A 25682-nucleotide genomic window follows, 5' to 3' on the forward strand; every position below is an offset into this window, starting at 1 on the left:
CGAGGTGCGGGAAGCGGCGACGGTGGAGCTCGGAACCAAACCACCTACTCGATTTGGAGGTGGATGATGGATGGGTGGACCAGGTAGATCGAGGGTTGGAGCTGTTGGCTGGATGGGTGGATCCAAGAGAGGCCGGGGTTGTCCCGATGGGGAATTCAAGGGAGAGGAGGTGGGCGGATCGGGATGGATCCCGAGGAAGATGTTGAGTGGGTGGCAGCGCGATGACGGGATGGATGGGACATTGCTCCTAAAATTTAGGGTTAGGGGTCTATTTATAGGAAGGGGTTAGCTTATGGGCCATTCGGTCCCTCCGATCGTAATCGGACGGCCCGGGATAAATAGGCCAGGGAAGTCCAAATAAGAAACGAAAGATATTTTAGGGATGTTTGGGGATAATCCGGACCCACTGGTAACGACAGCCCGGTTCGAGTTCGCGTAAGTTTCGGACACGCACGCGAAGGGGTTTGTGGACCGTGCAGAAAGACTCTGGCTTAGGCAAGAGAGAAAATGAAGATCCAGGTCGAAGGGGTTTGAGAAAGGCCAACAGAGACAAACGGAAATCAGTACTGCGAACGGATGCAAGTTTTATGAAAACATGCGAATACAATGTGTATGATGACATGATGAAATGCAACAAACAATTAAATCACACGTCAACAACGAAAAACATGGAAGGCGTCTGGAGCGTCGGTCTCGGGCCGTTACATCGTGCTGCTCGTGACGGCTGCTGGGGAGATGTTGCTCTGCGCGTGAAGGTGGTGAGAGGAGGGATCTCGTCAGCGGTAAGGTTGAGAAGCACAACCATGGCGGCATGTGCCGCCTTCTATGGTCATGATGGGGAAGGTGTCCTCCAGGGGCAGACTCACAGCAAGCAGTGTTCTTCCTAGCCTCTCATCTCATCACTGCGGCCTTCGAAAAGCCGTCTTCAAGGACTGTGTCTATAACATGTGATGGCACCGCCTTCTATGGCCACTGCTGCAGGGAGCACCATTGCGGACACGTCATGGCCCTCGCCCACCGATGACGACACCATCGAGTACATGATGGACTTTTCATCGTATGCCGCATCGCGTACTGCTTCAAGTTATGCATGCTAGCTTTCCGCGGCCACTGACGCGGGGAGCAACACCGTGGCCTCGACACTAGTGTCGCTAACACAAGCGAACATGACGGATAGTCGGTATATTAGTAATAAATTTGTTATCTGTTTCTGCAATCTACAAGCAGTTGCAGAGTTATGAAAATATGTTGTATTCTTGTCACCGTATTTAAGCCAGTTAATTCTGCTTAGTTGCGTCTAGTAAAGTTCATCTTGCTCAAGGAGTCTTTCAAAACTCTTGTTTTACCGAAAGATTGCTCTGACACAGGAATACCTTTTTATTAACATAGTAGAGACGCAAACACTCGTATATATGCGAGCACAGTCACCTCTATGAACACAAGCACATACACCCTGCAGCTACGGGCACCTCTGGAAAAATAAGATTGACATATCATCTTGGGATTAATAAAGTCGTCGTCTAGCTAGGTACTGCTATGAGCAAGGTCTTTTGTATGAATGGGACGATGAGGCTCCAAAATTCTTATTACCGCATGTTCTCCATGATGTAACCTTGCCACGAGATGAATAAAATGCCATGAGGCTTTTTCTTTAAAAAAAAGAAAACAGTACACACCGGATGTTTGCCAAACGAGTTCTGGACACGTGGTCCATAAGCTTCGCACTCGTCTCATATGTCATGTGACGAAACAGCATTAAACCCAACCTTCTCGCGCTCGCGCATATGTGGACCAGACAATTCCCCAAATAGGACTACGGAAATAATGCGTTTGTGTTTTTTTTCTCTTTTTGAGAATTACTAAAATAGATGCCCTACTGTCCGACCGGTCCCACCCGACCCTTGTTTTGGTTCTTCTCTCAGCGCCTTTTCATCTTCGTTCCTCTCCTCTCCCCGGACTCCGTCCTTGCATCGCACCTCCCCGTGGTCTCCAGCATAAGCTGGCGCCCTAATCCGCGCTCACCGATAATGCTGCAGGAGTTCGTCGACAACGTCATCGCCGTCATCAAAGAGTGAGCAGGGCCTCCCCGCCCCCCCCACCCCCCCTGTTTTGTACTTGTTCGTCTCTGTCTTGCGCTTAGTTTGCGTCGCTTCGAAGGAATGGCTGGCTAGGGTTGGCGAAACCAGCGAATTAATCCGGGTAATTTAGGGATTTTGAATTGGTTTAAATTATCTGGTGGAGATTCTGCAGTTTTAGCCTTGTCACAAGTTACCACTAGAAAAGAGATATGTCTTGGGAAGAGATCTAGCGAGAAGAGGGAGCTTGTGCCTCGGACTTTGGGGCTCCCTCACCCCCGCTGTCTGCTAATCCCTCACCCTCGGACTTTGGGCCTTGTTCCGCACTAGTTAGGTCTTTGGTTGTTTTCTCGGCTTTCGGTGTTGGATTTATGTCTTCGTGTTGGTGTCGAGGTAATGGTACCCTTCTTCATGCTCTTTGTGGTGGTGGTATTGCGGGCAGCCAGCAGCGTCGATGGCCCCCGGCTAGGGAAGTCTTGTTGGTGGCCGGCCCTTGGTGATCGCGGTGATGTTCCCCCGGCCGTTTTTACAAAAGCGACGAGGCTGTGGTCTTATTTTCTCCCCTAGGGTGTCTCCCTGATGCGACATACTCCTATTGCTCTTTGGTGGTTCGTGCTCTCCCTCGGTCACTGCGGCGTTCTCTCCACCGCCGCTGCGAAGCTGGCAGAACTTTTTTTAGGAGATGGTTCGTCTCTTGCTGGAGATTAAGATTGTTTGGCTATCTGAGGACCTGGTTGTAATTTCCTTGTTTTCTAGGATGCCTTGTATTTTTGAAAGTCTTTTAATATAAATCCATAGCCTTGTTCACAAAAAAAGTCACAGCTAGAAATACGGCAATGCTACACGTACAAACAGTTTACAGGCTTTTACAGGTAGGTTAGTTTTTATTGGTCAACAAGTGAGCGGGACGGCCCACCCCCCTGAAAATCAGGGGGGGAGAGGTTTGTGATTGGTTGTTAGATGGAAAGAGCTTGTAAAAGCTTGTAAATCTTTGTATGTCTAGCATTTTTGCTAGAAATACCATAAAAAGCATGGATATGGTTGGATTATAGTGGATAAACTTTGATTGTCTTAGTAAGGACAGTGGATTTCTGGCCCCAAGATTGATTATAGTGGATAAACAATTGATTTTCTATAAGTTCTGTAGTGTATGTAGTTACATGGGTTATCACATGGAAACTATGTTTTGTGGATTTATGACCCAAAGTACTTCGTACAAGTATCTTTTACATTTCTTATTGACGTGATTAGTAAAAGAAATGTTCAATCTGTGTGTATTTGTAACAGTTCTGACGATTGAAATGACAAGTAGAAAGCGGCCGATACCGCTTATTTGCAACTGAATGTGGCTGTGGGTATGGTCTAATAAATCATTTGTTTAGATGCATGACGTCAATAGTGCTTGAAATCTTGTCTTAAAAGTAATTGTTACTAATGCTTGAATTAATCACCTGTTAATGAAAGAGGAGATGGTATAGCTGAAAATATGTTACTGATTTGTTGTAAGCACTAAATAAATGTATTATGTAGAGCAGATGACACACAATTCATAGTTAATTTCAATCTCCATGATGATGCCCATTTGATAATTATAGGCGAAAAATGTTGGTGTTCTGTTTTATTCTGTCTCTTTGAAACAGTTGATGAAGTGTGAAATGTTATGTATATACTCCCTCAGTTCCTAAATATTTGTCTTTTTAGAGATTCCAAATGGACTATCACATACGGATGTATATAGACATATTTTAGAGTGTGGATTCACTCATTTTGCTCCGTATGTAGTCACTTGTTGAAATCTCTAGAAAGACAAATATTTAGGATCAGAGGGAGTACAATATACCGATGAACTTGGTTCTGACAGTTAAAATTAACAATGCTAACTCAGCTAAATACTTGCTCTACCTTCTAAATGACAATGCATTGTTAATTCATAACTTATTATTGCAAAAGAGTAAGATGTTTCCTGGCTTTTCTTATATCAATCTCTGTAGGGTGATTCCAGGACCATAGACTAAGCTGATTGCTAGTGATTTCTGCACAAATTTCTTTAGCCCCTTGCTTCTTCTGAGATATCCTAACCCTGGCAGCGTAAAGCTTAATTGTTGTTAGTTTCAGTTTTCATTTCCTTCATACAAGATCAGGAACATCTAGGTTTCAGTTGAGTTGCTCTTATTTTGAGCTTTTGTACTTATAGTTTAGAGTATTTAACTCGTTGTACTTGTTTGGGCAGGTCTGTGAAGACATTCACATATGAGACGTTGAACAACATCGCGAGATTGATAAATGGAATATCAGCACTCTTGTTGACACTGTTACCTGGAAAAGCCAACATTTTGGAAGGGGTCAGTGGCTGGGAACTTAGGCCAGCATTTCGCGGGCCACGTCTTCCTCGTTGGATGGAAAGGTGAACACAGTTTCAATTTTTGGCACTTCTCTTTGGTTGCTGGATAGTTTTGAATATATTTTTTTTCATAATATGCGAGTACTATGTGGGCTAGGTTCTTTTCGCTTGCATCATTGCATGAGTACTTCTTTCTCTAGCCCGATAACTCATGTTATCAGTATTCATTGCCATGTTGCCTGTTACTAGTATATGCTCCCTCTGTAAACTAATATAAGAGCGTTTAGATCACTAAAGAAAGAGGGAGTATAGATTAAGAAAGAGGGAGTATAGATTAAGTATGGCTTCTTCTTTTGCTTGATAAGTTGATAATACCATTGAACCATTTCTGAATTCTGCAACCTCACTTGTTTGTTTTGAACTTCTGATAAAAAAAGTGGGGTCTCTTCATTTAACGAGTTCATTCACGAACTTTCTGCCGATTCGGAGTTTGAATCAATTGCTGGCTCTGTCCCTGGGGATGATGACAATGAAGAGTTTGTCTGCCCTCCTTCTCCGTTGTCCCAAAGTTCACGATTGTCACACACAAGCAGCTTTGGTAGACATGACCGTCGATTGAGAAGGCCTATCAAATATGCAGTTTCCTGGATTATTTGGCCTGTGAAGATTTTCCTTTCTTTGCTGCTCGTCTTGTTCAATGCTGTCAAATATCGGATATCAAGGGCATCTGCTAAAACCCCAGAAAGTCCTTATTTATCGAGGAGCATATCTGCGAAAAAACCAATTCACATGAAGGATCAAGTCCTACAACGAACGACTGATAGAAGGCGCGGAGTTGTCGAGGTAGTATATTTGAACAAATTGGAATCAGTTTAGTAATTTATTTATTTACTTACACCATACCAGGCCAGGAATCTGGAACCTCAAGATTGTTTAAAAGTATGTATATCCATTTGGCATTCACTCCTTTTTTTCTTTTCTCTTAGGATGTTCATTTGGCAGTTGAGATATTCATTGAATCAGTTTTTGACGTTGTTCATAAAGGAGCACATTATGTTCTTTCTCCTTCTGAGGTGTGGCAGAAGTTATTTTGGTGGATTCATGGAAACAGGGTTGGTAACAGTAGTCCTGCTGTTGATGTGCCAACAGCTAACATTGGCAGTGATAATCCAGTTCCAACTGAAAGGAAGACCGTATATCGTCATGCATTGAACACAGATTCTCGGACATGTGAAGATGTTATAACTGAACTTGGGTAGGTACCTCTGACCCTTCCATGTTTGTTAACATGCTAAAACATCTGGTACTTAGTTGCAAGTTCAAGATTATAAAAATTGTTTGTAGATATGGATAAGTTGTTTTTGCGAATGATGATTTAAGCATTTTTAAGGAGTGCAAGTTACCGTTAGTGTACTACACACGAGATGTTTGCTGGCTCCGTCCTCTCGAGGGCCAAATGTTGTTGAAGTATCGATGCAACAATGTTCTGCCTGCATTTCCGTTTTTCCAGCATATATCATATTAGTGCTAAAAAAATCAGTGTTGTCTAATATATATAGCCTTTTCCTGTAGTATGATTAGCTTAAATTAATTAAGTGAGTGGCTTGTTGAAAGCTTCACCTAGAATGATTATGTTTATTAATCCTTTAACTGTTTGGTTCCCAGCCGAAGCTTGCAATGCCTAAAGGTCAGGTGTGCCACAATGGTTTAGGTGGGTGTCTGGTTGGTCGTCACATGTGTGGCTTGGCCAGACTTTACTATTCATATGACCCGCATGTCATAGACTCAGATTTTGACCATACGTGTGGTGCTGAGTTTGTAGCCACACTTTCCCTATGCTTAGTTGTGGCGAAGTTAGACCATATGTCTGAACTGTTTAGGCGTTGTACAATGGAAGGTGCCTAGGGAAGGTGCTTAGAGAAATAAACCAGTTTTCCTTGAAGCGTTGGTGCTTATTTGTAGAGGGTAGACGCTTAATTAAGCACCTGTCATGTAGAGGTAAGCACTGGTGCTTTAGAAAAACTCGGTTTATTTTACTAAGCATCTTGCTAAGCACCTTACATTGTACTAAGCCTTACAAGTGTGGTGCTTTGTAGCCACAATTGTTTATAAGGCGGTAAGGCGAGCACCAACCGCCCTGACGCCTAAGCGCTTAAAACGGGCATAATTGCAAGGTGCTGCCAGGTGCTGCCTAAGCGTCCAAGGTGGGACGCCTTATGAACAATGCTGTTTACGAATCCACATAGTAGCACAACCTTTTCAATAATTGATTTGACCCTTTGTATTGATGACATTACTTTGTCCATAAATGATGGAACCATTCTGCCGTTATTTCCAGGTATCCTTTTGAGGCTATAAAGGTGGTTACTTCAGATGGATATGTTCTGCTGCTGGAGAGAATCCCCAGGTGAAAAAATAGCTATTTCTTGCCCTTATCTTTTCCCAATATTATGGAATGGGACTTGACACATGGCATGTTTAGGCGTGATTCACGGAAGGTTGTGTTGTTGCAACATGGAGTACTGGACTCATCTATGGGGTGAGCCTATGAAATTATAATTGGAAATTTGACAACATAATTGAAGATTTTTCGATGTTTGGCTATTCAATCGTGATTATTGGTTGCTATGCTAATTGATCACTTGATCCTATATTGTGGTTCATTCCTTCTGTATTGCTATTTCTTTCTTTTGATAACATAATGTGATAATTGGAACGATCTACTACTGTCATAATCCTAAATTCCTAATTACTGAGAAGTAGATAAAAGTGAATGATTCTTCTCTGCTTTGTTGAGAGGGGTCAGCCCCTTAATATAGTAGACAAGACTTGACTAATAAGCCGGTTAATATGTTCAAACTCGAATACGATCTCTAAACTAACTGGATTCTTTCCTAACAAAGTTGCTTAATCAACTAGGACTCTAATTAAGGGATAAGACTCCATGTTTGATGGGCTGTCTCACATAAAATCTCTCCTTCATCGAAAAACAGCTTGTCTGCAAGCTGTAGGTTGTCAATTTCCTCCTAGGGGACCTTGGGTGCTACCAGTTGTGGAGCTATCTTGGTCGTTGTTAAGTTACTGTATATATCATTGTATCTCTAGTTACAGTACTCTCCCCTTGATAGTACTCCCTCTGCAAAGAAATATAAGAGCGTTTAGATCATTAAGTAGTGATCTAAACGCTGTTATATTTCTTTACGGAGGGAGTATTGTTTTTATAGGTGACTAACTAGCAAAAATGCCCGTGCGTTGCAACGGGAGAAAAAGGATCACACACCCCTAAGCCCAATATGCATGGCGATGGAAATGTATGTTGCGGAATAACATGAAGCAGAATTGTGATTTCAGCCAACCAATCTTTGCAAATGGCTAAGAAATTTAGACATTGTACAATTTGTGAGTTAGGTTAAAGACAATCATCTCCAACAGAAATGAAAACAATAAACTCATGCATAAGAAAAGACATACAAAGCATAAGAAAGTTCGAAATACTGAAACATATTTCTTCTGCCAATGCAAGATGTTATTCCTCACATTCATTTCATTATCAGAAGAATAAAAATTTAGGATTTAATACAGCTTTTAATAGGAATAATGTGTACTATAATTAAGCACGGGCTAGGTTGTCACCGAGAAAGCATATTCAGTACTATAATCAAGCATAGGCTAGGTTGACTACCCATCGTTTGGTTTATAGTGTGCGTATATATCAACGAACAAACCAAATATAAGTGCAGTAAATATAGATTATCAACTACTCCCTCCGTTCCGAATTACTTGTCGCAGGTATGGATGTATCTAGATGTATTTTAGTTCTAGATACATCCATTTCTGCGACGAGTAATTTGGAACGGAGGGAGTATAACAGAAAGTTATAATTTTAGTATACAATGAGGGTAATTTTTTTATAATTTAGTATACAATGCAGATTAAGCACCATACTGACAATAAAAATGTCGTATACACAACACTTCTATTGAGTTACTGACATCATACAGTAAAAAGACTGCGATCCAAATTGCTTGCCTGCACTAGAGCTTCTTATACTGTATGCAACTCTTGTTCATTAAAAAAAGAAACAAATTAGATTTTGCATCAAAAATATAACATTGGTGGATGTATATTTCCCGTCCAACTTCAGTACTAGGTTGTACATCGGATGTTGATGCATAATGAGAAAGCATATCACATCAGCAGATTAGCCATCCTAATGAGTTACTCACATATGACAATAAAAATATTATACATGAAATATTTTTATTGAAGTAATTTTACACAGACGCAATTGTTCCTCCGTACCTTCAGTTACGCTAGGCATGACATCTTCTTCCTTGTTCACAAACTTTACTGAGATTAGACCCTATGACCATGATTTCTGAATGTGTTTTATGTGGAGTGTCCGAAAGACAATTTGTTTTGTCGTAGCCCATGTATGCTCCTGCTATATATAGGCTGTACTATGTTGTAGTAAACATAGGTGTTTCCCTGTTGCTTCGCTTTCCGGCTGTACGCGTCACGTTTTATTTTGCTGGGTATGAGCAGCGCATGCAGCAGCAAACCTGCATGCAATGGCATCATGCAACGTGAATCAAGGTTCTCCCCTCCTTAAATTATGCTCGATCCGCTCTAAAGTAACCAAAGTCCTGACTCGACTTCAACCGCAGCACCCCAAACCTTCACACGGGAAGGACAGGAGCGGCGCTAATTATTTTGGTTGTTGACACCCAGTGGCATTACCGTCGTCATGCTGACGCCTAGAGCTCCTTATCCATGTCCAGTCTCACAAGCATCTCTGTTGTCACCGTTGACATCACTGGCGGGACGGTGCCGTGCGGGACGACACCTCGGACTCGTATTGGCCCTTATCTGCTCCATGTGTATCTCCATATCTCAACGGTTTAATTACCTTCTATTTTCCTTTCTCCGAGGCAGCTTCTTAACACCTGGGAAAGTCAAAGAAGTATATAAATTTGATCGGTTAGATTTAAGGAGTCGATGTAGGACTATTGAAGATGCAATTGACCTACTGTTTAACGCACAAACATGTTCTAGCTCGTTGGTATTGTGACCTGTGTAGAACAGGAGGTCGCGAGTTCGATACTCCAGACCAGCGCGCAAATTTTTGCGCCTCGGCCTGATTTTTTGGGCCACTGGCCATCAGCACACACGGAGGGGTGATTATTTGGGCTTTTGGGCCACCAGCCGTCAGCACACGGAGGCTTCGTGAGACGCATGGATGGGGAAAGCTGACGTACGAAGAAATTAAGACGGACGGACGAAAATTAGAAGGGACGGACGAAATTACGGTGGTAAGAAGCGATAGATACTTTATTAGTAGGCATAGATTTACTTCCGGTGCTTTTCCCTGGAAAATTAGTAACTTAAGTGTGACAGTACAAATTACTGTTTATAGTTGGTAATTCTAGTGCTGAATGGCTGCCGAGAGATAATGTACTCCCTCCGTTCACTTTTATAAGTCGTTTCAGACAAGTGAAATTGTGCTGTTTTGCACATTGTCTGAAACATCTACAAAGCCTTATAAAAATGAACAGAGGGAGTATAACTTTTTGGGGATAATGGTACTGTGTCGATATAAATCTGTCCTCTTGTTTCCCCTGCAGTTGGGTATCAAATGGTGTTGTTGGCTCACCTGCATTTGCAGCTTATGATCAAGGTCAGTAATCAAAGTTGGATTTAATGTATTCCACTGCTGGGCCGCAAATGCTGAAGTTCTTTCCTCGTTTTTGATTCCGTGTAGGTTATGATGTTTTTCTTGGAAATCTCCGTGGTTTGGTTTCAAGAGAGCATATGGATAAAAATCTTTCTTCCTCCAAGTAAGTGCTACTCCCTGTTTTTTAGACCGTCTTATATTAATGAACAGAGGTTGTATTAGTTTATTGGTTGAGATAATTTTTTACTCCTCTATATGCCAAATCAATTTGGTTACTGTGCTTGCTCATCTCTGATGCTCCTTCTCAATTCATGTTAGGTACTGGAAATATTCTGTCAATGAGCATGGAACCAAAGATATGCCAGCAATAATCGAGGAAATTCACAAGATTAAAACTTCAGAACTTGGCAGCAGTCAGAATCTTATTGGGGAGGAAATGGAAGATCAAAATGGTGACATAAAGAATTCGGAAATACAGACTTCAGAGGAAGACGTGACAAAAAATCAGCCTTATAAGCTCTGTGCTGTCTGCCACAGCCTGGGTGGTGCAGTTATGTTGATGTATGTGGTGACATCAAGGATTGCGCAGAAGCCCCACAGGTTGTCAAGATTGGTCTTGCTATCTCCTGCCGGTTTTCACGAGGATTCAAATGTGGTGTTCAGCTTGGTGGAGAAGATCATCCTGTTTGTTGGTCCAGTACTTGCTCCACTTGTGCCTGGGCTGTACATACCAACTCGATTCTTCAGGATGCTTCTGAACAAATTAGCTAGGGATTTCCACAACTATCCAGCTTTGGGTGGTCTCGTCCAAACCCTTATGGGGTACGTTGTTGGTGGTGACAGTTCAAATTGGGTGGGAGTACTTGGGTTGCCTCACTACAACATGGATGACATGCCCGGTGTATCGTTTCATGTTGTACTCCATCTTGCACAGATAAAGAGGGCGAAGAGGTTCCAAATGTATGACTATGGAAGTGCCGCGGCAAACATGGAAGCGTATGGAACACCAAAACCATTGGACCTGGGAGCTCACTACAGTCTTATTGACATCCCCATGGACCTGGTTGCTGGGCAAAGAGACAGAGTAATCTCACCAACCATGGTGAAGAAGCACTACAAGTTGATGCGGAAGGCTGGTGTTGAAGTCTCCTATAATGAATTCGAGTATGCTCATTTGGATTTCACATTTTCACACAGGGAAGAGCTTTTGTCCTATGTTATGTCCCGCCTGGCCTTAGCAGCTGACGCAGGTAAAGGCCGCATCAAGCAGACCACTGTGCGACTAAGGAAGCCGAAGAGAGTTCAGTCAGAAATGGAGAAGGATCGTGCCATGGAGTATAGAGGCGCAGATGAAGAGATACCTGGTGAACCAAATGGGCATAGCAAGTGATGCAAATTTCTGACTAGCTGTTGTTGTACGTAGTTTTGTGCATAGGTAGTATATATACGACACGCCGCTCTCTGCATACTTCTACAATCTACACCATGTAGAAGAATATTTGAGGATGGATAGTGCACAGTTTTAATAGTGAAGTTCGATGGGGACTCTTTTATATCCTTGTCGGAAACCAGACTGGTACATGTATACATGATATGTTAATGTTTTCACACAAATGAATATAACTGACACAGGGACAGGCTATTTTTTGGGGGTGAATTAGGAGCGCTTGATAAGCCGCGGCATATGTCTACATTTCATCAAACACATGCCATGCAGAAAATACAAGTACCTTTACCTGGAACACAATGCATTCCATTAACTCGCGGACGCGGCGATATCGCCGGCCACGGCACCAACCACCAAGTACATTGGGGGGCAGGTTAGCGATCCACATGCGGTCATCAGAGCTGACCCAGAACTATAACTCGCCAGTAAATGAGCTGGGACATTACATTCACGTTGATCAAAATTAACTTTGTAATCTATGAAGCCCAGCTGTAGCTGAAACTTGGACTCCCGATCTGCCGAACTTGAGTCATTGGCTTGCTTGAGGGGAAGATCACACCGCCCGGCCCATTCCAAACCCCTTGGCAAGATTGATTGCTTTCATGAGGGCTGCGGCCTCAGCCTGTAGAGCCGCCGATTGGTGCAAGACGGTACCAGCAGCAGCAAAAAAGACATCGCCCGTCGAGTCTCTGGCAATACAGCCCCAGCCGGCCGTTCCCGAAGACACCATGAAAGAAGCATCGAAGTTCAGCATAACCCATTCAGGCCATGTTTGGCACCAAGGGTTTTCAAGGATTATTGGGGATTTGGTGAACCCCTCCCCCGCACCAAATCCCTCTAAATCCCCTTCCCCCTCCCAAACCCCTTCCCCATCTATCCATATAGAGTGTTTGGCATGCAGGGACAAATTTGGTCCATTTTAAACATGAACTTCAACAACACACTGATTAAAATCTGATCTTTACTGCTGAACACGCTGAAGCATCAATGGCCATATCATCAAGTACTACTGAAAGCAACAAATCATAATCTTTAAGAACAATGGCATATAAACTAAGAACATCAAAGGCCATACACAGGCATGCATCAGAATGTACCAACAACACCTAGGGTGCAACACAAACATCACTTAAATTCGGTTTCTGCTTCCCAACATAGTTTCAGTTTCGACGCCGACGCACATGCATACTTCAGTTCCATCGCATCCCTGAAAGCAGCAAGTCAATCAGAACATTAGACACCCAGTCAAACAATTCACAGCTACAAGAGTACTTCAAATACTTTCTCAAGAAAGAAAACAGGGGGGAAATATGGCATAGAGTCTGTTTCTTATACTTCATGATCTGAAACAGATGGACTCGCTCTCCTTTGTCAAAAAGTATAACAAAATCACTTCTGCTTCGGTAGACCCCCTAAACACAAGGACGGCTCAGATTAGCCCATACCTCTTCATATGAAGGGGCATGATAGTAATATTTATATTTTTAGTCCGTGAATGAACGCGCACATCCTCCCGCGCTGGACCGGCCCATACATCATGTTTTTTATTTTCTAAAACCGCAAAAATAAGTAAGTGCCGCAGAGGATTCGAACCGCCCTACACCAGTAATTAGCACAGGCGCACTAACCAACCGGGCAACTGAACAACACGTGCTAGATATTTTTTTTGACTAAAAATAGAACACCGGAAAGCGCACTATATCCTGTTTGGTTTTCTTTTCCGCTTTATTTTTCCTTTTCTTTATTTGTTTCCCTTTTCTTTCTTAAATGCGTAAAGATTTTAAAATTCGTGATTTTTTTAAATGAAGAAAAAAATTCAAAGTCGTGAATTTTTCTTCAAAGTGGGTGCACTTTTTTTTCCAAAAATGGTGAAGTTTTTTCCCCAAATTCATGAACTATTTCTCTAATCAGTGATTTTAAAAAAGAATTGAACTTTTTATAAAAATGATGAATTTTATTTTAAAAATGAATGAACTTTTTTTAAATCAATGGACTTATTTACAAAATTGATAAAGTTTTATTGAAAAAATATTTTTTTATTTTGATTTTTTAAAAAAATCAATGACTTTTTTCGAATTTGTGAACTTTTCCCAAAAATGATGAAGTCTTGTTTTACTTTTTCTGATCAATGAGCTTTCTTAAAATTCAGTTAACTTTTTAATTTTTTTGTGAACTTTCTTGAATTCCTAATTATTTATTTTAAAAATTATCTAAAAGTCAATGATCAAGTTGTAATTAAACTCCCTCCTCTTTCTTAATGAGCGTTCTTTGAAATTTATCTTGGATGCTTGGCATGGTGATACTAGTGTGTGGAACAAATTTGAGTCCATTTTATTGATGTGAAAAAAGTGCATCCAGACTTGCCCTACCGGCCTACCCGAGCCATCACCTTTGAACATGATATGCTTCTTGCCATGCACAAAATGACACCAAAACTTGTCAGTATGTGGCCATGCTCAGGGCTGGCCTTCATGCAAAATTTGAAGGAATTCGGACACCTAACGCACATTGTGTCACGTTCGGTTAGTGTTTTAAGATTTTTTTTCACGGGAAAACCTTAGTAAATGCATAAAAAGTCAGAACTCAGTGAAATTTATCATGGATGCTTTGCATGATGATGTTAGTGTTTCGAAAAAAATTGGTTTCATTTTATTGGTGTGAAAAAAGTGCAACCAGACTTGCCCTGCCGGCCTACTCAAACCACCACCTTTGAATATGGTGTGCTTCTTTCCATGCATGAAATGACATCAAATTTTGCCAGCATGTGAGCATGCTAATGGCAGGCCTCCATCGAAATTTTGAAGACATTTGGACACCGAACGCATGTTGCGTCACGTTCGACTAGTGTTTTAGGGTTTTTTTCACTAGGAAAACCCTAGAAAATGTATAAAAGGTCATAATTCAATGAAACTTATCATGGATACTTGACATGGTGATACTAGTGTGTGGAAAAAATTTGGGTCCATTTATTGATGTGAGCATTTTTTGAAAGAAAAAAGAATGAAAAACGAAAAACAACAAGAATGAAAATAAACAAAAAAGAACAGTAAACCGGTCGCTAAATGATTTATTTTCATTTCCCTTTTTCTATTTAATAGATGCTCTGAAATTTTAAAAGTGTCCGCTTCTTTTATGTGAGCATGTTCCTATTTAAACGAATAATGAACAAACATTTTTTGTTTAAATGAACATTTTTTCTATTTAATAGATGTTCAGAAATTTAATCATATTGATATGAGCATTTTCTATTAAACAAACAATTTTTTGACATATATGCACTATTTTCTTAAAATGCGAATATCTGTACTTTATGAACAGAATTTTAAAAAGCAATTTTTTAATTCAAAAAACAATAAGTGTGAGAATTTTCAGAAAATAAAAAAGAAACAAAAATTAAAAAATTAAAAAAATAAATAGAAAAAACGAAAAAGAAATAGTGATAACAATACCGATTCAACAAACTGAAGTAGAAGAAAAGAAGTTTAAATACCCAAGCATTAGGTTGTTCTAGTTGGTTAATGTGGTTTTCCTTAGACCAAGAGATCTTGAGTTCGATACATGGTGCCTGCGCTATTTTCTGAAATTTAATAAAAAGTGGGTATGATGTCTCGTATGTGTCACATAAGCATATGAGTATACGGATTGATGAAATGACTGTACCGCTCTTATACGGTTTGTGGAGGGGGGGGGGGTCTACCGAAGCAGGCCTCAAACAAAATTTATATGTGATGTACTTGAGCCAGATTTAACTTGATGCAAATAGAGAAAGCAAGCTCTACCATCAGGTCACATAGATATCTCACATCGAGTACTAGCACTAGAAACTCACAACTAAAATTTTATACGTATAGACCATATATACACTGCAGAGAAAAGGTTGACAGAAACTCTTTGCATATACAGTACAGATCATATATATGTACAGATCAAAACTAAAAATTTATATGTACAGATCATATATACAACTAAAAAAATATATTAGATTTAGTATGATTGTTCACTATCAAATTGTATCTATTTCTCTAACAAAAACTCTACAATTACTTTATTGCTGATTGCCAAACAGTATGGTTCAGTTTCTTCCTGTTATTTGCCCTTTATTCAAATTAGTATGCAGACAAAGCATTCATTCACAAGAAAAACATGTTTGTTCCAAGCTAATCAGGAATAGGAGCTTAAGTGTAGTCTCAGTTCGGAGATGAGAAATTGATTTCTAGCTAATCAGGAATAGGAGCTTAAGAACAAGACCAAGCAAGCAAGAACATTACGAACCAAATCAAAATACCTCTTCTAGGTAGGCAACTCATCCATTTCGCTCCGAAGCCACATGACCGCACTCACTTCTTGCAGTTTGATGAACATGTAAGATAACAAAGAGCTCGCTATTACGTTATAACAGAGCATCATAAATGTTTGTTCTAAGCTAATCAGGAATAAGAGCTTAAGTATATTCTTAGTTAGACATGTACATGCATATGCTCAGTTAGCAACCACATAAATATACTACAACTAGTCATCTCAGATGAGAAATTGATTTCCAGCTCTTGTCTGCATGTATTTTACTCATCTTAGCAAATCACACCAGTAACAGTTAACTTCGACATGTTTTCTCATCAGGTTGTCAAACTGCAAGAAGGCATGCCTTGCTGATCTTTGTAACTTAAATATGAAAAACTCACTGTACCTTTCTCTCACTGATTGAACAAAAAAATGGTTTCAATTAGTTCCCTGCTTGCTGCTCTGGGCCAGTATGGTTCAGTTATTTCTTGACTTTCAACTTTATTCAGACAAGATGCAAGCAAGATATACAGAGTGACGCTACAGCAGTTCTAACTTCAGAATATGTGTTTACTGCATTTTTCAAAGTTGAACATTCAACAAATAGATGTATAAGGTAGCAGGTAGTGTCCTTTCAAAAGTTATTCCTTACATATTTGAAACAAAGCTACTGCTAGACTTGAATGTAAAAGAACTAGTAGAGAAAAAAAGTAGTAGAATTGACCCTAATATTTCCCATATTAGGCGACAAAATGCATATTGTTTCTAAACAATGCTATATTTTTAGCACATAGTGTCAAAATTAATCAGACCGATGATATACCAATGAAACTTATGTGCAACAAAATGATTCTCTCCTCACATTTCTACACTACATCCAATTATCAATATCTAACACAAAATGGTCGGCTTATTTTGTTACTTTGATATCAGATATAGGAGTACTATATGCTAATAATAATGGGATTTTTTACTATGGAGTATAAAATCAGTACCGAAAGGTAGAGATCCTACTTGAGCATCTACATGTATAATGTTAAGGCACACATAAATGACATCAAAAAAGGGTTGGAGTTGTCTTGAATAGTAGTCCAGAGCTAGCGGCAACTAACTTCAAACAGGGGGAGGAGGAATGTGATGGGGAAGCAGGCAGAGGAACAACAGGAAGGGCCTCTCACAGCGGTGGTGCTGGAAAAGGGAGAGGAGCCGGTGGTGGCTCTCAGGGACGATGTGCTTGGCGAGCTCGCCGGGGAGGACGAGGCGAACGGAGGACTGGCGGCGGAAACCCTAGACGAAGATGAGGGAGGGGAAGGGGGTGGTGTACCTCGGGGGAGAAGGCCAGCTTTCCCTAGGAAGAAGAGGAAGCAGGCGTCCGACGGCGTTAGCAGCGACGACGGCGGCTGCGCGCGGTTCTCGCCGTCTCTTGTGACCGCGGCCGCGTCTCTTCTCCCTCCCGCATGAGGCGTGTGAGACGCGAGGTACCCCTCGATGCTGGAAAGCCCCGTGGATCGGGGAGGATCAGACGGGATATTCGGGGCTGACCCGGTTGAAGCCCAGTGCACCAAACGCTTCTGTTGGGCTTTTAGGGGCTTTTAAGCCCGAAGGGGAAAATCCACTAAAAAAACCCTTCGATCCCGGTGTGCCAAACACGGCCTCAGGTGGCTTCCATCTACATGGCGTGACAACTGTGGTCTGTGCCGGAGGTTCGACAGAACTTTGATCTGACTAGCAAATTCTTGCGCTGACATCTTCCTCTCACCGTGTCTAATGCGATTTCTTTCATTCCACCAGCGCCACAACAAGAAGATCACTTGGAGCTTTTTAATGTTTGGTAGGGCAAGGACTAACTCCAACACTTGAAGGGGCGAATGCCCCCATTAGCTTGGCGCTCGCCTTCAAGACCTGTCTCCCGCCATAGAGCCTTAACTAATTTGCATCTGAAGAAGAAGCGACCATCATCCTCAAAGAAGTGGTCGCATGACGCGCATCTTCTGTCCAGTTCGACTCCCCTAAGTTCAATATTCATGTGCAGAGGGTGACTGTTGTGCCCAAACCGGCACAGGAAATGGTGGACCTTGCCTGAACAGTCCATCTTCCAAATTCCCGATCACACTTTCTTGCGAGAGTTCATTCCCTCGATTCCCTCTCTATGTGGTTTGTTGCTCTATTGCCGGACCAGATCGATGTGTACCCTGTAGGCACATTTGGTAGAGAAGAGACCCCGAGAGTCGTAATACCATGCAACAAAGTCGTCATGTTGCTCAAAGACGGGAATGGATAGGATTAGCTTTAGCTTGCATCCTCTGCATGGAAGGTTTGCATGACAAGCTCAGTATCCCAGCTTGTTAAATTGTGATCCAAATTCTACCGTATTGGACTAGACGTAGTACATACGGTGTGGGCCTTTGCGTTGATACCGACGCGTACGAGTACAACTCGTTTACTTGTCCTCCATTGACTCTCATGTATTGCCATCTTATATAACCCATGTAGTCGTACCTAAAGACGGTTTGTCGTCTCGTGCTTGTAATACTTCTCCTCATATTGATTGCACCTTCATGAATCCATGGTTTTCTCCCGCAAGGGTTTCCACGCAAAATCCACGTCTCTCTGTCTCATTTATTTCTCGTTATTATTTAACAAGTGGTATATAGAGCCAAGTTGCAGATACGAGATGAGGCGAGAGAATTAGGGTTCCGTCTGTGCACCGCCGCCGACGCGACCAGGCGATCCATCTGGGTCGATTTCTACTACGCCGCCATACGAAGCCGAGACGGATAGGGTTCAAGAGTTTTTTTGGCGGGGGTGTTGTGTGCTGCTTCAGGCGATCTGTCCAGTCAAAGGTTGGTCTCGTTGCACGCTGCAGCTGAGGCTCCAATTCCCAACGTGACCTGGCGAGTTGCCGCTGCTGTGCGTACAGGCTTCAAGTCGTCGAGATCGTGAATTTCCGCTGCAGCCTGTTCGCTGATTGGACGCACTCAAGTCTCGAGGACATCCACACGGGTGCTACTGCTTGCTACTTTTCCAAGTCAAGACAAAGTTGAACCAGCGATCCATCACCACGTAAATTGGCTAGTACTACTAGATTACTAGTTTGGTTTATCCATCATCGTCAATTGCTACAGCCACCGAAGACTGTTCCAGGTGCCATCTTTCTAGTTGTTCGATCCGCATATTAAATTCTGTCAAGAATTTTTCTACGGGTTTGTACTACTTTGTGTACAAAGATTTATCCACTCATGGCTTTCATGAAGTACGATTTTCCGCCGCTAGACCGTGACACAAGGTTTACCCTATGGCAAGTCAAGATGCGGGCGTTGTTGGCACAGACCGACTATGATGAAGCACTGGATAGTTTTGGGAAGAACCGAATTGAGGACTGGACCGATGAGGAGAAAAGAATTGATCGTAAGGCTTTGTCAGAAATTCAACTCCATTTGCATAATAATATTTTGCAGGAAGTTTTGAGCGAGAAAACTGCCGCCGCTCTATGGTTAATGCTGTAAGGGATTTGTATGACTAAAGATCTTACCAACAAGATGCATCTGAAGCAAAAATTATTCCTGCACAGGTTACCCAAGGGAGGTAATGTTTTGAATCATATTTCAGAATTTAAAGAGATCATATCTGATCTAGTTGCAATGAAGGTTAAGTATGAAGAGGAAGATACTGCTTTAATGTTACTTTGGTCACTGCCAAGTTCCTATACCAATTTTAGAGACACCATATCATACAGTCGTGATACTCTCACGCTTAATGAGGTTTATGAAGCTTTGAACTCTGAGGAGAAGATGAATTAATGGTGCCTCAGGATGGTTTGAGTTCATCCCAAGCCGAGGGATTATATGTTCGTGGCAGGACAAAGGAGAATAACTCCAATAATGGAAACAGAGGCAAAAGTAAAAATGGCTACAGGGGCCGGTCGCAATCCAGAGACAAGAAATATTGCAAGAGAGATGGGCACGACATCTCGGAGTGTTTCAAGTTGCATAATAAAGAAAAGAGGAAAGGTGACAAACAAGGTGAAAATTCTGCTAACGTTGCTCGTGATGATAGTTCTGATGATGCTCTTGTCGTTATTGCTGGATGTGCTGAGATCAATGATGAATGGGTACTTGACACTTCTTGTACTTTTCATATGTGTCCACATAGAGATTGGTTTAATACTTCTGATTCCACTACTTCAGCTGGTTCCGTTTTGGGTTTTGATAATTCACCATGCAAGATTGAAGGCATAGGTTCCGTTTGAATCAAGATGTTTGATGGCACAATCAGAACTTTGATAGATGTTCGATATATTCCGAAGATGAAGAGAAATCTTATCTCTGTTAGTGCCCTTGATGCAAAGGTGTATAAGTATTCAGATGGAGATAGTGTTTTGAAGGTCACCAAAGGCTCCCTTATTGTGATGAAAGGTGACTTAAGTTCGACCAATGGTCTTTATTACCTTCGAGGTCCTACAGTTTCAGGTAACGCCACTCCAGTTGTTTTAAAGAATTCTGATTGTGATGCTGCTAACCTTTGGCATATGCGTCTTGGACATATGAGTGAACTTGGTTTAGCAGAGTTAAATAAGAGAGGTCTTCTTGATGGATATGAACCTGGTAAACTGAAATTTTGTGAGCATTGTATCTTTGGCAAACACAAGAGGGTGAAGTTCAACACTTCGGTTCATACAACTAAAGGTATTCTTGATTATGTTCATTCTGATTTATGGGGACCATCTCGAAAAAAGTCACTAGGTGGTGCTAGTTACATGCTGACTATTATTGATGATTATTTGAGAAAAGTTTGGCCTTATTTCTTTGAAGCATAAACATGAAGCATTCTCAACATTTAAGGAGTGGAAGATTATGATTGAAAGACAAACTGAAAAGAAGGTAAAAATAATTCACGCTGATAATGGTATGGAATTCTGTTCTAAGCAATTTAAGAATTATTGCAAGTCTGAAGGCATTGTCAGACACTACACCGTTCCTTATACTCCTCAACAAAATGGTGTTGCTGAGCGTATGAACATGACCATTATTTCCAGAGCCCGTTGCATGTTGTCCAATGCAGGTTTGCATAGGCATTTTTGGGCTGAGGCTGCTTCCACTGCTTGTTATCTCATTAACCGTTCACCATCTATTGCTCTTAATAAGAAAACTCCAATTGAGGTATGGTCTGGTTCACCCGCTGATTATTCACAGTTGAGAGTTTTTGGTTGCACTGCTTATGCTCATGTTGATAATGGTAAGTTGGAGCCTAGGGCTCTTAAGTGCATCATTCTTGGTTATAAGTCTGGTGTTAAAGGTTTTAAATTGTGGAATCCTGAAACCCAGAAGGTTGTTATTAGCAGAAATGTTGTCTTTAATGAATCTGCTATGTTACAAGATGTTTCATCTACTAATGTTCCTGTTGAGAGTGAACAACAGCCTATTGTTTAGGAGCCTACTGTTCAGGTGGAGCATGTTATTGATTCAGGTGATACATCCGGTAATGAAAATGTTGATGCACATGATGAACCCGTCGTTGATGATGATCATGTCACTCCCACTCCAAATCAGCCTATTGTTCTACCCAGTTGGAATCTCGCACGTGACAGAGTTAGACGGGGTATTAATAAACCTGATAGGTTAATTGAAGAGTGCAATATTGTTTCTTTTGCTTTACCTGTTGCAGAAGAAATTGAAGGTAATGCTGAGCCTTCTTCATATTCCAAGGCTATTATTTCCGGTGATAGTAATAAGTGGATGACCGCTATGCATGATGAGATGGAATCACTTGAAAAGAATGGCACTTGGGATTTAGTAAAATTACCAGAGAGAAGAAACCTATTCGTTGCAAGTGGGTTTTCAAGAGCAAAGAAGGTGTTTCTCCTAATGATGAGACAAGATATAAAGCAAGGTTAGTTGCTAAAGGTTACAGTCAGATTCCAGGTATTGACTATAACGAAGTCTTTTCTCCTGTTGTGAAGCATAGCTCTATTCGCACTTTACTCAGTATTGTTGCCATGCATGATCTTGAGCTTGAACAATTGGATGTTAAAACTGCATTCTTACATGGAGAATTAGAAGAGGATATTTATATGGAACAACCTGAAGGTTTTGTTATTCCTGTAAAAGAAAAGCTTGTCTGCAAGTTAAAGAAATCTCTTTATGGATTGAAGCAATCCTCTAGATAGTGGTACAAGAGATTTGACACCTTTATGCTCTCTCAAGGTTTCAAAGGGTCTAATTATGATAGCTGTGTTTATTTGAAAACTGTCAAAGTTTCAACTAATTATTTGCTCCTTTATGTTGATGATATGCTAATTGCTGCAAAGAGTATGTTAGAGATTAATGAACTAAAGAAGCAATTGAGTAATGAATTTGAGATGAAGGATTTGGGTGCAGCAAAGAAAATACTTGGCATGGAAATATCCAGAGATAGACCATCTGGAAAAGTATATCTAAGTCAAAAGGGATATATTGATAAAGTTCTTCATCATTTTAATATGCATAATGCCAAGCTAGTAAGTACTCCGTTAGCTGCACACTTCAAATTATCATCAGCTTTATGTCCTAAGTCAGATGTAGATATTGAGTACATGTCTAGAGTTCCCTATTCGAGTGTAGTTGGTTCACTTATGTATGCCATGGTTTGTTCTCTTCCGGATTTATCTTATGCATTGAGTGTTGTGAGTAGATACATGGCTAATCCCGGAAAAGAGCATTGGAAAGCAGTTCAGTGGATTTTCAGATACCCGCGAGGCACTTCTAATGCTTATTTACAGTTTGGGAAAACTAGAGATGGACTTGTTGGTTTTGCTGATTCTGATTTTGCTGGTGATTTGGATAAGAGAAGATCACTCACAAGTTATGTTTTCACCATTGGTGGTTGTGCTGTGAGTTGGAGAGCAACTTTGCATTCTATTATGGCTTGTTCCACTACTGATGCCGAGTATATGGCTATTTCTGAGGCATGCAAAGAAGCTATCTGGTTGAGAGGTTTGTACGCTAAGCTTTGTGGAGATTCATCTTGCCCTACCGTATTTAGTGACAGTCAAAGTGCTATATATCTTACAAAGAATCCAATGTATCATGAGAGAACAAACCACATTGATGTCAGATATCACTATATTCAAGATGTTGCTGCTGAATGTGATTTGAAGGTATGCAAGATAAGTACTCATGATAATCCCGCTGATATGATGACAAAGCCAGTTCCGACCAATAAGTTTGAGCTTTGCTCAGGCTTAGTTGGTATTTCTCACTAGTCCTATGGACTTTGACGCACAAGGTGTTTAAGCTGATTTGGATGGAGTTATTCACTTTCTTCGACTACTGGAGAGAATTTGGCTTAAGGTGGAGATTGTTAAATTGTGATCCAAATTCTGCCGTATTGGACTAGACGTAGTACATACGGTGTGGGCCTTTGCGTTGGTACCGACTCGTACAAGTACAACTCGTTTACTTGTCCTCCAAGGACTCTCATGTATTGCCCTCTTATATACCCCATGTAGTCATACCTAAAGACGGTCTATCGTCTCATACTTGCAATACTCCTCCTCATAGTGATTGCGCCTTCGTGCGTCTGTGGTTTTCTCCCGCAAGGGTTTCCACGTAAAATCCGTGTCTCTCTGTCTCGTTTATTTCTCGTTATTATCTAACACAGCCGTTGGATATTGGATCGATCAGCTTCGAGACCTGTGTGGGAAGGTGTGCACCCTGCTTCATTAATGGCCGCATGAACTAATCTCTCGGTCTTGGGAGCCAAGGGTCAGACCAGATCTTTATCTTCTCCCCCTGTTTCAACACACCAGATCCTCCTTAACTAACTCCAGGCCCTTAATGCTTCACCAAGTGTAGCTCATGCCCGCCATCGGAACAACTGAAAATATGTCACCGCCAGGATAATACCGCGTTTCCAGAACTTGTGCATATAGAACTTCCTGATTTCACCAAAACTTTTGAGGTTCATTGTGATGCTAGCGGTCATGGTATTGGTGGAGTTTTGATGCAAGAAAAGCGAGTCGTTGCATATTTTAGCGAAAAACTTTCCGGTGCTCAACTTAACTATCCTATATATGACAAAGAATCATATGCTTTAGTGCGAGTATTGCATGTTTGGGAGCATTATCTTCGCCCACACGAATTTGTGATACATACCGATCATGAGACACTTAAGTATCTAAAAGGCCAAACCAAGTTGAATAAACGACATATGCTAAATGGAGTGAATTTATTGAATCTTTTCCTTATGTGATCAAGTACATTAAGGGCAAAGAAAATGTTGTGGCGGATGCTCTTTCCCGCATATGCATGCTTGTTACTCAACTAGAGTTGAATGTTATTGGCTTTGAGCATATTAAAGATCTTTATGTGAATGATCCTTCTTTTGCACTTCCTTATGCCAAATATCTTACTCATACTTGTCGGGAGGACTTTTATCTCAAAGATGGCTACCTTATGCGCGCTAACAAGCTTTGTATACCCAAGTCTTCTCTTCATTTGTTGCTTTTGCAAGAGGCTCACGAAGGTGGAATCATGGGACATTTTGGACGCGACAAGACCTTCACCACACTCTCCTTCAAGTACTTTTGGCCAAAGATGTTCCGTGACATGGCACGCTTCACCAACAAATGCTCTACATGTCGCAAAGTAAGTCCAAAGCCCAGTCTCATGGTTTACATATGCCCCTTCCAATTCCATATCAACCATGTGAGGATATTAGTATGGATTTCGTGCTTGGTTTACCTAGAACTCGCAATGGAAAGGATTTCGTCTGTGTTGTTGTGGACCAATTCTCAAAAATGTCACATTTCATACCATGCAACAAGATAGATGATGCTTCACATGTTGCTAATCTTTTTTGTAGGGAAATTTTGAGATTTCATGGAGTGCCAAGGACCATTGTGTCGGACCATGACGTCAAGTTCTTAAGCTACTTTTGGAAGACCATTTGCGCCAAGCTCGGCATCAAGCTTCTATTCTCAACGACCTACCGTCCTCAAACCGATGGCCAAACGGAAGTCACCAACCGAACGCTATCTACTCTCCTACGCGTGTTGATCAAGAAGAAAATCAAGGAGTGGGAGGAGTGCTTACCAATCGCTGAGTACGCCTACAATAGATCTCGACACACTACTACTGGCAAGTCTCCCTTCATGGTTGTCTACGGCTTCAACCCATTGCCCCATTGGACATTCTACCTCTTCCGCAACAAGAACGCACAAACATGGATGCTAGTGCAATGACAAGTTTTCTCAAGAAAGTGCATGAAGATACAAGGGCAACAATTGAGCATCAAGTACACCGCATAGCCACCAAGCTCAACATCAACAAGACACCAATGGTGTTCCAACCGGGCAATCTTGTATGGCTTCATCTTCGCAAAGACCGCTTCCCCAACGAGCGCAAGTCAAAGCTACTACCACGCGCTGATGGACCCTTCAAGGTGCTAGCACGCTACAACGACAACGCTTACAAGATTGACATCCCACGCGACAAGTACAACGTAAGCGACATCTTCAATGTCAAAGACTTGGCCAAGTACCATGGTGATGAAGATCACGATCCATGGACGAATCTCTCCCAAGGGGGGGAGGTGATGCGGAGCATCCTTTCATCATCCCCGTGGACTCTACATCAACACATCAAGCCCCATGTGTACCTATGACAAGAGCTAAAGCATGCGCATTAGAAACCAAGGTGAATTCTTTCCTACTTGGCTTGCATATGGATACAAATGGAACTTGGTTGCTACCTCACCAAAATATGCTATGCTTCATTAGGTACAAAGAGGAACACCACCAAGAAGATCAGGAGAATCACGAAGGAGAAGGAGGACCACCCCAAGGCCATGCGGATCAAGACGGAGCACTACAGCAGCTGGACAGGAAGT

The 25682-nt window shown here is 41.5% G+C and overlaps 1 protein-coding gene and 1 long non-coding RNA gene across 4 annotated transcripts; one reads left to right on the forward strand and one right to left on the reverse strand.

Moving 5' to 3' along the window:
- The first annotated feature begins 1890 nt into the window (after window positions 1-1890).
- Window positions 1891-11738, forward strand: LOC125543780. 2 transcript variants are annotated; one of them, XM_048707247.1, is made up of 9 exons: window positions 1891-2071; window positions 4306-4479; window positions 4854-5259; window positions 5403-5671; window positions 6755-6823; window positions 6899-6955; window positions 10041-10093; window positions 10178-10253; window positions 10409-11738. In XM_048707247.1, the coding sequence occupies exons 1-9, from the start codon at window positions 2028-2030 to the stop codon at window positions 11478-11480; spliced, it is 2220 nt and encodes a 739-aa protein (XP_048563204.1). In that variant the 5' UTR covers window positions 1891-2027; the 3' UTR covers window positions 11481-11738. The 2 variants fall into 2 exon arrangements, with proteins under 2 accessions (XP_048563204.1, XP_048563205.1); XM_048707248.1 differs by lacking the exon at window positions 1891-2071 and adding an exon at window positions 2181-2199.
- A 743-nt stretch (window positions 11739-12481) lies between these two features.
- Window positions 12482-17373, reverse strand: LOC125543781. Of its 2 annotated transcripts, none has more exons than XR_007298760.1 (3): window positions 17140-17373; window positions 15823-15877; window positions 12482-12744 (listed from the first exon to the last, which is right to left on the reverse strand). It is a non-coding gene; the product is annotated as an uncharacterized LOC125543781 (long non-coding RNA). The 2 variants fall into 2 exon arrangements; XR_007298761.1 differs by having other exon boundaries at window positions 15823-15880; window positions 17140-17360.
- Between the last annotated feature and the right edge of the window lie 8309 nt (window positions 17374-25682).

The sequence above is a fragment of the Triticum urartu genome, chromosome 3 (genome assembly GCF_003073215.2).
Source record: "Triticum urartu cultivar G1812 chromosome 3, Tu2.1, whole genome shotgun sequence".
Taxonomy (NCBI): Eukaryota; Viridiplantae; Streptophyta; class Magnoliopsida; order Poales; family Poaceae; genus Triticum; species Triticum urartu.